This window comes from Boleophthalmus pectinirostris, unplaced genomic scaffold (assembly GCF_026225935.1).
Source record: "Boleophthalmus pectinirostris isolate CB_2022bp ecotype Guang Dong unplaced genomic scaffold, ASM2622593v1 HiC_scaffold_1, whole genome shotgun sequence".
Classification (NCBI taxonomy): Eukaryota; Metazoa; Chordata; class Actinopteri; order Gobiiformes; family Gobiidae; genus Boleophthalmus; species Boleophthalmus pectinirostris.
The window spans coordinates 12,241,622-12,254,700 of NW_026570970.1; the positions used below are offsets into that span (position 1 = coordinate 12,241,622).

Genomic DNA, 13,079 nt, shown 5'->3' on the forward strand with positions numbered 1-13,079 from the left:
TCTCAATAAATATTTAGTTTGATCCAAGACTTAGTCACAGTTTTTATTTTTGGCTCTCTGTGAATTTGAGTTTGACACCCCTGGCCTGAATCCTCAGTCATGATCTATGGGATTGTAGTCTATGTTTTGTTTTGTTTATAGTGTTGTAAAATGACAGAATAAAAAACTACTACTACTATTTGGATGATTCCTTCCCTGGAACTGCTGATCTCAACTGAACACATGCATCCAACAACCACACAATTACGATGTCCGAATCCCAAAACTAAAATATGCAAATATCAGAACCAGAAACAAAAGCAATATGGTTCAAAAGACTTGAAAAGATCGACTTTGACAATAGACACATCCCACTGGGAAATCAAACATAGTGGTTTGATGCTCACTTTTTCAGAGAATCCCTCCCAGTATTCATTGTGCGATGAACAGAAGTCCGAAATTTGGGATGCATGTATTAAAGGTAAAACGTAGCTGTTAACTTGAAAACTACAGCTTCATCATATCACAAGGTGGAACAGAGCATTTAATAAATCGTTACTCAAAGATGTGTGAATGAAACAAAACACAACTGCAGGTTTGTTTGTGAGGAGGTAACAGCATATGACCTAAATCTCACAAGAATCAATTTTGTGTAATATAGGACCTTTAAAGATGAAATGGTATAGGTGTGAAAGCCCCAAAGACTATACAAAATCACTGTTATTGACATAGACTACTCCTATGACTTGTGCTCTAACCAATGATCTGCCACACCGTTTGACCAATCAGAGCCAGCAGCTGGAGCTTAGGAGGAGCTGGAAAACGTGACCCAAATACAGTAGTAAAATTCTGTTCATTCATAATTTTCATGTCATTATTCAGCAGAAGAAACACTAGTAAACACAGCTTCCTAATGTGTGTGCAACCTAATGAGTGTTTGTGTTTGAGAGGACGGAGCTCTGCATGTGGTCCTACAGTGAAAGCCACACTGACCACAGAGATATTATCTGTGTACTCTGAACCACCTCTGGACTCCTGTAAACTACACCAGCCTCAAATACATACAGTCTAATTGGAGCTTAAGGCAATCCCAACATCTCATTCATTTTACACTGTTGGAGAAGGAAGCTGTAGATAGATTTCACAATTATAATGGCTATATTCAAAGTTACAGGATTATGTTTACTTGGACTTTAGAGTAGCCAAATGGATAGAATTACTAATATGATGGATTTTCTCTAACCAGGTGGGCGCCACCTAGTGCCTCTGCTCAATTTCATTTTTTTCCAGCGACTAAATCAGGAATCGAAATACTCTAGATGGTTTGCAAGAACCCGGATGTTGTAGACCGCGCACCGGCCAATCAGCGAAGAACTGTGAAGACCATGACATCAAACTCAAGTGCCTGCCTGGGTCCCTTTTGTGGTACAACACAACAGTAAACAAAGCGGTTGAGATGGATGCAGAAGAAGCCATACATTCTGTGTTGGCAACGATTCCCGAGATCGAGGATTTAAAAGCGGAACAAAGAGAATGTTTGGTGAATTTTATCAAGGGGAAAGTTATTACCCTTCCTCCTACGGGATTTGGCGCATTGCATATGTCACGACCAAACAGCAGCGAATGGTTAAATAAAAAAAACTACCTGCCTACTATCGAGCAAACAAATCCTAATGCTGCGAGGTCAGACAGTTTCCACGAAGTGAAACCAGCTGATGAATCAGGCTATATTTTCTTATCAGTGACTGAAAAAACAATTAGGATGCACAAAAGATGCTCTGACAGCCAACAAAAGCAACATTTTATATTTTTTAAATATTTGTCTTACTTGATAGTACTAGATACAATGAATTTTAATGTTTAGTGACATTGCCTATATAATGTTAAAAGCCATGTCATAACTGTAGAAAGAGATGCTTCATACAATATTCCATGCATTTTAAAGGTACACTATGTAACTTTTCTGTTGGAGGATCTGCAAACTGCTTGTCTCCATGAAGATATTATTGCTTTGCCTGGAATATTCCACAGTAGGCCTATAACTTGCATTTTTTCAATTACATGTGTTTTTAATTGCTAAAAACACATTGAAAACATGCATTTTTACTGTGAGTGGACTTGTTTTTCCACATCTGACCTGTATCTTGGCACGGTGGCGTCATCTGCTTGTTTCCATGGAGATAGATAGTTGAAGTACCACACTGTGGAATATTCAAAGCAAAACTATTTCATTGGAAACAGAAAATTTATACTTTACTTAATACTTACTTAATTTAATTTATACTTTATGAATTTAAATCTTAAGAAGTAAAAAAAAATGCAAAGTTAAATTTGTCACACCCTATTGAAACACTGTAATTGAACATTTTTACCATTACTTCTACTTCTACTCTAGGAAATTACTACATCAAAGTACTTCTACTCTAGGAAATTACTACATCAAAGTACTTCTACTCTAGGAAATCACTATTCAAAGTTCAAGTAGGCTACATTCCTAGTTCCTGTACTACAAAACATATTCTCTTCTCTTTTTTCACCTCCGCTCTCACATCCAACATCACCATTTAAAATCAAAGTTTGTCATAAACGATCCTACTTCCGCTAACTTTTGGGTGAAGCTTCATTACCACCATTGCCTTTCTAATCAAGACTCTTTCTTTTGAAGCGCACAATAACGTCAAGTGCAGCCGTCATAATCAGCTTTTTTCCTCACATGAAAGTACTCGTAGCTCCTCTCTGGCATACATAATGAATCAAAGCCAGGCGGTACAAGTCTGTAGAGATTGTCTATAGTGAGAAAATGTGTTATTTGGTTTCAATTAAACGCCAAAATAAACATGCCTTGGTCGAGCAGTGGGAGAGTGGTAGTCCGCTGTGTACTAAATAGGAAAACATGTCAGAGAATGTCATTGCAAGTCTAATGTGTTTTTCCCATAAGGACTCTCCAGGTTTAAACAGGCTTAGACTTGATTGATGCGCAAGGGAAATTACTTCACTGTGGTTGAGTTGCGGAAAAATCCAGTCTAAAAATAAAATATGAAGCCCAGTAATTAGACCTTTTTGGTGTGTTGGTTAATCAATGGACTTTAAAGGACCTTTATTATACAAAACTGACTCTTGTGAGCTTTTAGTGGGGTTATAATGCTGTTACCTTCTACCTTCTATGTGTTTTGTTTTATTCACATATGCTTGGGTAATCCTTTATTATTAGTTTGTCTACATCTTCAAAGCTGGAGATATTCTGTTCCAAATTGTGATGTCATGAAGCGGTAGTTTTCAAGTTAACAGCTCCTGTTTACCTTTAGTTCAGTAGAGATTTGCAAATCTAGGGCTGAAATTATCCAAATGACTCTAGTGATGAGTTTAGTATGTACGCGTGATGAGTTTAGTATGTACGCTATACGCAGGGAGGAGCGAGAGCATGAAAAGGCGAGGAGTGGTGCGCTGAAGTGAGGCAGATGGACAGGTAGGATGTTTTAAGAAGTTTAACCCGCCCTGTGATACATAATGGTACACGAGTGCACACACTGTAGCGGACAAGACCCGCACGCTGGGAGAGCGCGTGTGGTGATGTGCCACGCAGTGTCCGCAGGCTCCAGACGAGCGGACAGGCTGCACAGACATGCCCCTTTACTGCCGACAGCAGCGGCAACTGTAATGAAATATGATTGTATTCGTCGAGTGTCACACCTCGAGTCTGAGCCAAGTGCCTTCAAGACCAAGACAAGACCAAGTCCAAATGTGGCTGAGTCCGAGACGAGACCAAGACCATAAAATAAGGTCTCGAGACCAAGACCGGTCTCGAGTACTACGACAGTACGATCTACCCACACTACCTTGGCGATCGACTGGTAGATGGCGATCGTCATATTGGGCACCTCAGATATATGGAGTTTCAAAACACACTGGGGCACTTCTTGTATTACCACATGAAATCACAAGGTGGAAGTGAGTGAAGTGTTTTCCGTTTGAGAGAAGAACTCAGCCTAAATATGCAGGATGTGTGTGTTAAACATGTGTGAATGCAACAAAATAGGTATGTTTTTGATGAGGAAACAACATTATAACAGATCAGAAAATAGCTGACTTTAAGTATATTATTACTACTATACCCAATTCTTCCATTCTCAAACAGCAATAGTGATGGAGGAAGTTGAATTTAAAGCATTAGTCGTGGTCCAAGCACATACCAGCACCAGGTTTGAGATCAATAAAAATGATTCATTATATGATGCAGACAGTACACAGCGTCTTTTTTCACAAATATCAATATACACTTCGGAGCTAAGGGAAACAACTATTGGTACAAATATTGATCTGTTATGTACTTGTATGTGTCTTTGCAGGTAAAAACGACATCTTTGGGGAGATGATCCACCTGTATGCGAAACCCGGTAAAGCAAACGCAGACGTGAGAGCTTTGAGCTACTGTGACCTGAGCACCATCCAGAGGGAGGACCTGCTGGAGGTGCTAGACATGTACCCGGAGTTTGCTGATTACTTCTTCAACAACTTAGAGCTGACTTTTAACCTAAGAGACGATCCCGTACAGGTAGGGATGAAAAAAGTTTTATCTTTTCTGTTGTCTTTGTATTAGAGATGGACCAATATGGGTTTTTTTCATGGCCTATGCTGATACCATTTGTTTAGAATCCAGAGCAACTGATGACCAATGAAATTTGTTGATATTTTTGAGTTGATGTTTATATTATCTTTCCCAAATTTATGTTATTTAAATTTACTAGGGATGGTACAAGATCTCATGTCAGAAGATCTCGCGAGACAAAATTGCCTCAAGATCGTGCATACAAAAGAAAAATTTGATTTTTTCCCCTAGTATTTACATTTGGATTTGACAAAAAAGTGTTACATGTTGATGAGTTATATCTCTAACAGTACCGAAAATCAGTACTAGAATGGAAACAAAAATATGAAATCAAAATAAAAAAATGTGAGGCCAAAATTGGAAACAGAAATTTATATATTCAGAATTATGTTAAACTCTCGTCTTGTCTCCTTCTCGTGGACCCGGTATTGTACCTCATCTCATCTTGTGGAAATTGTGCCAAGTCCCATCTCTACTACATACTCATCCACAGCTTTTTTCTTTTTTTTTTTCCACCACAAACCTATAACAGTGCTGTGTAGTCATGTTTTGTGCAGTTATCCCTCTGCACTACAGTGTTAAAATAAAGCTTTACATATATTCTTTAGGCAGCAGGTCAGCCAAAACTAACAATCAGCCTGTCCTGTAGATTTAAAGCCAATATCTGATATGCTAAAAAGTGCAAATATCGACCGTATATATTGGCCAAGCAATATATCGGTCAGTCATGCTTTCTATACAAATCTTGTGAACCTCTTGGAATAAAAACTAAAACTTAGGTCAAACAGGTAGAGTATTCAGATCCAGTGTCAGGGCAGTTTGAGGCGAGTAAAAGCTCTCAGGACAAAAGTGTCTCTCCTCTGTGTCCACTACATATATTTAAAGAGGAGGTATTATGTCTTCTGTTGCTTTTCTATACAAATATTGAAAACTTCTCGGACACAAATAGGGCTGCAACAAATCATAACAAAGAATAATTGTGAATAGTTTACATTAAAACATATTTGTTGACTATTTTAAATCCAAACATATCAATCAATATCACTTTATTTGTCTTTAAAGGGCAATTTAAGCCCACTGAGCAGTAAAATACAAAAATAATAAAAACTCAAACTTAAGTCAAACAGAGTATTCAGATCCAGTCAGAACAGTTTGAGGAGAGTAACATCCCTTAGGACAAAAGTGTTTCTCCTCTGTGTTCACTACATGTATCTAAAGAGGGGGTATACTTTTTTATTATCTTCTGTTGCCTTTTTGTACAAATCTTGATAACATCTTGGACACAAATAGGGCTGCAAGAAATAATTGTAAGAATAGTGGCTAAAATATAATTGTTGACTATTTTAATAATTGTTTGTTGTTATCTATAGTATAAAGACTTTAACATGCTCTTTACAATTAAAAACTGTTATAGCCAACTTATTTCTTTTATTAAATTGCTTTAGTTGTTTGAAAATTGCGATTTAAAATGTGCAAATTATAACCCAATTGTCCATAGCATATTCATATACTGTATAGCAGGCACAAGCACAATATGTTTTTAACAGAAAATTCTTGGCTTGTAAATATTCTCCATCAGACAGCCTGTTTTTATGTTGAATTTTATTTCATTCAGTAAGAACCTCTTCTTCAAGCGTGTCCTGGCCAAGACAGGCAGCAGAAAATACATTCACACAGTTACATCACACACACAATGATGAGTAACAGGAAGAGACAGATTATGAAAACACCTGTGAGGTCGGAAGGTAGCACGGTACTTTATTTTAGATTTTAGTTTCTGCGAGATTTTCTATGTTTCAAAATTGTTCCAAATCATAGCAAAAAGATACCAATACATGTGTTTCACTTCTGTCAGTAAGTAGTGTAGCTATTAGTGGGAGAGTGATTAAAGTGGTTAGTTAAATCTACTCTTGTGAACTTTAAGACGTGTTATAATGTTGTTACCTCATCAAAAACATGCCTGGAGTTGTATTTTGTTTCATTCACACATGTTTGAGTAATCCTTTATTATTAGTCTGTCTGAAGCGGTAGTTTTCCAATAAACAGCTCCTTTTACCTTTAGTTCAGTAGAGATTGGAAATTCCAGGGCTGAAATGATCCAAATGATTCAAGTGATGGTGCATGGAGTTTAAAAACACAGTGGAGCACATCCTGTATAACAACATAACATCTCAATGTGGAACAGAGTGTTTTCTGTTCGAGAGAACTGAAACTAAATATGCAGGATTTGTGAGTTAAACATGTGAATGAAACAAAACAAAACTCCAGGTATATATTTTGAGGAGTAAATAGCTTTATACCACAGTGTAATATTAGTCCTTTAAATCAGTCAAAATGTTTTCTATTTGTTATTTTGAGTTCTTTCCCTTCTCTATCTTCTCCCACTATCCCAAAAGAATAATAATGTAGATTTTCAGTATTTCTTAGTAAAATAGTAAAAGACAATACCATGAGTTTGTTTTGAATTTGGAATTTAAATTAACCAATATGGGAAACTAACAAAGAAAAATGCGTATTTGCTTCCAGTCTTGATCAACACACTGTTTAAATTCTTTAAATCTACTGTATTTACAGTAGGCATAAAAACATGGCTGACGTTTCATAGTCTGAAAGCTGTGCCCCAAGTTTGTGTTTAGAAGTTATTCACAGTCCAAGTACTTATGCATCTCCTTAAACTTTCTTTAACAGCAGACTTAGCGTCTTATTATATAGTCGCTACCTTTTACGTTTAGTTCAGTAGAGATAGGAAATTCCAGGACTGAAATTATCCAAATGATTGAAGTGAAGGTGCATGGAGTTTAAAAACACAGTGGAGCACTTCCTGTATTACCGTATTACCACATAACATCTCAAGGTGGAACAGAGTGTTTTCTGTTTGAGAGAACTCAAGCTAAATATGCAGGACATGTGTGAATGAAACAAAACAAAACTCCAGGTATATATTTTGAGGAGTAAACAGCTTTCTAACACAGCATAATATTGGCCCTTTAAGTAAGTCGAAATGTTTTCTATTTGTTATTTTGTGTTCTCTCCAGTCTCTGTCTTCTCCCACCATCCTCAAACACGCATAAATAATGCTCTGCCTAAGGCCCAAAAGAATAATAATATAGAATTTCAGTATTTCTTGTACTAACATGTTTTGAATTAAAATCTAAACCAACCACCAATATGGGAAACTAACGAAGAAAAAAAATGTTTTAACAAAAATATTCTAGCATCTGAACATTTTCAACACCAAAAATCAACCTTAATATAGCTTTAAAATTTTGATTCTTCTAAAAATGTCCCTTATTTGCTTATATTTTCTGCATATATGCTTCCAGTCTTGACCAAAATACTGTTTAAATTCTTTAAATCTATTTACAGTAGGCATTAAAAACATGGCTGGCGTTTCATAGTCTGAAAGCTGTGCCCCAAGTTTGTGTTTAGAAGGTATTTACAGTCTTATACGTACTTATGCATATCCTTAAACTTTAACAGCAGACTTAGCATCTTATTATATAGTCGCTTCTTTACATAAAATTACATTCCACATTTCCTCATTTTGCAGGCCTCCGGTTCACAGGATTGCGAGTCCGATTTCGACGCCCCGAAGACCATTAAGCGGAGAATCTCATTTACCCCGGATCTCCCAAAACGTGGGTTAATCCTTACACATCCCCTACACTGCATTTTCTCCTTATTAGAATACTGTTATTGTTTTGTACGCCGCCCCCTAGAGGGTAGCTTTGTCCCAGTGGAATTCGCTTTATTGTTTTTGCCCTGACTGGTGTTAATTGTGGTCCCATATAGCAGAAAACAAGGAGGCGGTGAGGGAGCAGGGGTCTAACTCATGCTTGAAGAGGTACTCAGATGTGCTGGCTATACCGTCCCCAGATACCCCTGCCCTCGAGGTGCCTCTGATGGGGCAGTTGCCGGTCAGCACCTCCTCCTACCAAGGTATATTTTTTGTATTTATTTTCAAAAGGTAAACATTTCACGTTCTTTTATAATGTTCTTTTACATAATAGCATTCATATTGACATCAGTGCGGTCATATAAACAGAAACAAGAAAAAAAAAATCTTAAAAGTACAGCTCAACAGGGCGGTAAATTAGATGTCAGGTGTGAAGGCAGTTTGAGGAGAGTAGCATCCCTCAGGACAAAAGCCGAAGAGTTCAATAGCAAAAACGTATATTCTCGTTTGAAGAATTGCCACGTTTTCTTTTTTTTGTTACCATTTTCTAGAGATATTATCAATGACAATAAAAGGAACAAGAACAACAAAAAAATGCCCAAAAAGGAGTAGGAAGAAGAAAACTTATTTAAACCCACCCCCACCGTCTGGTACAATACATGTCACTAGGGACTACAGAAAGATGTGATAATGGAGGGTGTCCTTGAGATTGTTTTTGTTCCATATAAAATTCACTACAAAAACTAAATTCTTGCCAAGTCAAAATGACTTGGATAAGAAAATTATATTACAAGAAAGTTATATTGATACATCACAAGTAAAATTATCTACCAATGGAACAAGTCTTTTTTGCTGAAACAGGAAAATACACCTAGTTACACTGAAGATAAGCAAAAAAGCAACTAAATTAAGAAAAAAATACTTTTCCTCTGGTAGATAAGTTTATTTGTCAAGTAAAATGTACTCAAATCAAGTAAACTCTTCTTTAAGTAATTTGAACTTACTTAGATATTACTTTTTGCAGTCTGTAAATTGGCTATACCATAACAATAATGAAGAAATTCATATACATAATTCCTATCTCTGCAAAAAGCTGCTTATTAAAGGATACGGATTGATTGTATTGTCAAAAGTCTCACAATAATATTGTGGGCTGTCACAGTATATCAAATTACAATTTCCTTTACTTAAATGCATGGTTTTACAGTAGCAACAACTTATAAACACAGGGAACTACACATCCCATGATTCATTTCAGTGCGGACAACATGAAGAGAGATTCTTGGGATTATGACAGAAATGATTCACACCAAAATTTTGTCAAGGTATTTTTAAAGCAGAAATGTGTCTTATCTACAGTTATATCAGCCTCTTCAAAATATCGCAATAAATATTGTACCGTGAGATGTATATCGTGATAATATCGTACCGAGAGATTTGGATATCGTTACATCCTTGGTTGTTTCTAGTTGAATGAATTCAAGATTGATAAGTTTAATGCCACACTGTGGAACATTCCAGGCAAAGGCTTTAACGTAGCAGCGTATTTTAGGAAAGTGTCAATGAACACATTTTTGGATAAAAATGTCAGGGAAAAACCTTATAGTCTTCAAGATATTGTAAATGGGGTGTAATGATATCCAAGTCTCATGATACGATATCGTCACGGTATGAACCTCATGGTACGATATTTATTGTGATATCATGGGAAAGCTCACGATATGGTGGGGAGGCTCACGATTAGGAGTGTAACAATATCCAAATCTCAGAATACGAAAATTTCATGATATGCATCTCACGGTGCAGTATTTATTGCGATATTTTGTAGAGAATAACAAAACTATTAATATGCTACTTTTTCCTCTTAAAATGCCTTGACAAGACTTAATCCAAAGAACTAAGATTTAAAAATGCTTAGAACTATTATTTCTTCTTGTAGTCTGCACGGAAATGGAGCAAAGGATCATGGTCTATGTAGTTCCCTCTGTCTTTTTTTTAGCTATTGCTGCACCATAACTCTTAATTTAAGCAAAGAGACTTGTAATTTGATATATTGTGATGGTCCACGATATTATTGCGATGTTATTGTTATATCCCCAATTATAAATAGTATGCATTTCATCTTGACTCTTGACTTGTAAGAATTGAAAATTACCACAAATGTGCATTATTTATAACCCTAATCCAGTAATTGATCATAAAAAAGATTGTGTATTGATCAATCAAAAGCAGTTATTAGTGAAATGTCATGAAGAAACCAATTTCCAATTATAATTCCAGTCTTTGTCCCATTCCATTTTCACATGGTTTGCTGTATTTTGAACAATGCAGGACTGTTGTAGTAGTATTGTTTTCTGTTTACTCATGCATTTTACAATTCCACAAGTATTAATCAGACTCTTTCGACATATTCTAAGAACTGCAGGCATTACAGTATTTTGTTCTTAGCCTCAATTTATTACAACAAAGTGACTTAAATCCGCTAATGACCAAAAGGCGCGCGTAACCTCAAACAACCCCAGTATTTATTGACTAAGCCTGACATTTCATAGATCAAATGTGACGACATATACCTAATGTTCGCCTCGTTACCACTGACTTTAACTAATGCTTTGACCCCATTTCTCATAAGCCGCCCATTTACAAACATCTGTCCACCTTTGATTGTCAGGCTTAAAATCAATACTTTTCTCATTTTCACATCATGCCATTAGTGAATACTCAGATGTTTGGGTTACATTAAAGTCTTATATGACGCAAAATTGATGCTATAATGTTTTTACCTCATAAAAAACAGACCTGGAGTTGTGTTTTTTTCATTCACACATGTTTGCATAACACTTTATTATTAGTCTGTGCACATCTCCAAAGCTCAAAATGTCCTGTTCCAGCTTGTGATGTCATGAGCTGGTAGTTTTCAAGTTAACATCTAATTTCCTTTAATTGAAATTAGCAATTCAAGGACTGAAATAATCCAAATGATTTTAGTGAAGGTGTATGGAGTGTAATAAATCAGCAGAATGTGTGTGTTAAACCTGTGTGAATTAAATAAAACACAATTCCGGGTATGTTTTCATGAGGAAACAACATTATAACATAGATCAGAAAATAGAAATACAATACAAAACTATTCCTAACAATGCAGGAGTCTTGAATTAAAAAAAAAATCTAAAGTAAATACACAGAAGAGGCTGGAGATAGGGGGTAGATGAAAAGTGAAATTTTCTGAAGACACAATAAAGCAGGACAATACGAATTAGGGATGTAACAATAACCGAAATATCGTGATATCGTATCGTCAGCGTTCTCACAATAATATCGTAGACCATCACAATATATCGAATTACAATTTTCAGAGGGAACTGCATAGACCATGATCCTTTGCTCCATTTCAGCGCAGACTGCAAGAAGAAAGAACAATTCTAAACACTTTTATGTCTTAGTTCTTTGGATTAAGTCTTGTCAAGGCATTTTAAAAGGAAAAAGTAGCATATTAAGATTTTTGTATCGCAATAAATATTGTACCATGAGATGTATGTCGTGAAAATATCGTACCAAGCGATTTGGATATTGTTACATCCCTAATCGTGAGCCTCCCCACCATATCGTGAGCTTTCCCAGAATATCGCAATAAATATCGTACCGTGAGGTTCATACCGTGACGATATCGTATCATGAGACTTGGATATCGTTACACCCCTAGGAACTACATATCCCATGATTCATTTCAGTGCAGACAACATGAAGAAATATGGGTTTTACTTGAATTCTTGGCATTATGACGGAAATAATTCACACCAAATCTTGTCAAAGTATTTTAAAAGCAAAAAAGTGTCATATCTACAATTCTATTAGCCAAAATATTACAGTAAATATCGTACTGTGAGATGCATATCGTGATAATATCATAGAGAGATTTAGACATTGTTACATCCCTACTCAAACATGTAAGAATCAAAATACAACATTGAGTGAACACTGAAAAGTAGATCTTACATAACAGGTCCAGTTTAACCCTCTGGCCTTATCTTTACAAGCCAACCATCTGGAATCACCAAACTCCCATCTCACACACAACAATACCGTTTGCTTGACAACGACGTGAATGCTCGCATCTGCCCGGCGAAGATAACACCAGTACAGTTTGTCGCTGGAAAACATTGCCTAACGATTGTGCGGCGTTCGGGGCCCTTGATAAATGGCCCCACACCACCCTCCTGTAGAGATTAATTAGCTTCTATTTCCGGGGTGCGTTTTTGTTTAGTGATGACGTTGTTTTGGCCCACATGTGGACGGCGCGTGTTTGCTTTGGCTCTTCCCTAGATACGTGCAGTGATAAATGGAGCTGTAAGAAGCCCACAGACTACCTGCATGAGTCAGCACAGTTCTCGGAGCTGAGAGGAGAGGACGAGAGCTCGGCCAGTGAAATCACCTACGGGGAGGTGGAGCAGCGCCTGGGACAGCTGCAAGAGCATCTCAATCGGTACGTGCTACACCAGTACATGTATGTATTTGTGCTGTACAGGAATACATACAACGCAAAGTACAAGAACATCTCAGTCAGTACATGCTACACCAATACACGGATACAGGATATGTGCTATACAGAAATGAAAACCAATGTTGTATGAGTGTGTTTTATAGTGAATGAGTGAGAGATTCATGTGGGAGCGGGTGTTGTACCTTTGTTCATGTTTTATGAATTGTGTGGCTCTTGTGGTTGACCTTGATCCAAGGGGAGTAACAATGGAAATTAGCTTTGACTACAATCCTGCATATTAACAAGTGCATGTTTGTCTCTTGCGTTATCTTGTCTTT

At 36.7% G+C, this 13,079-nt stretch overlaps 1 protein-coding gene across 1 annotated transcript in view; it reads left to right on the plus strand.

The window, feature by feature from the left end:
- The window catches only part of LOC110163939 (potassium voltage-gated channel subfamily H member 7), a 167,697-nt gene that overhangs the window by 142,363 nt on the left and 12,255 nt on the right, over positions 1–13,079 (plus strand). The window contains exons 12-15 of the mRNA XM_055151197.1: positions 4,326–4,531; positions 8,136–8,223; positions 8,378–8,552; positions 12,526–12,744. Of these exons, the coding sequence (XP_055007172.1) occupies positions 4,326–4,531; positions 8,136–8,223; positions 8,378–8,552; positions 12,526–12,744 (688 nt within the window). The remainder of the gene's footprint in view (positions 1–4,325; positions 4,532–8,135; positions 8,224–8,377; positions 8,553–12,525; positions 12,745–13,079) is intronic.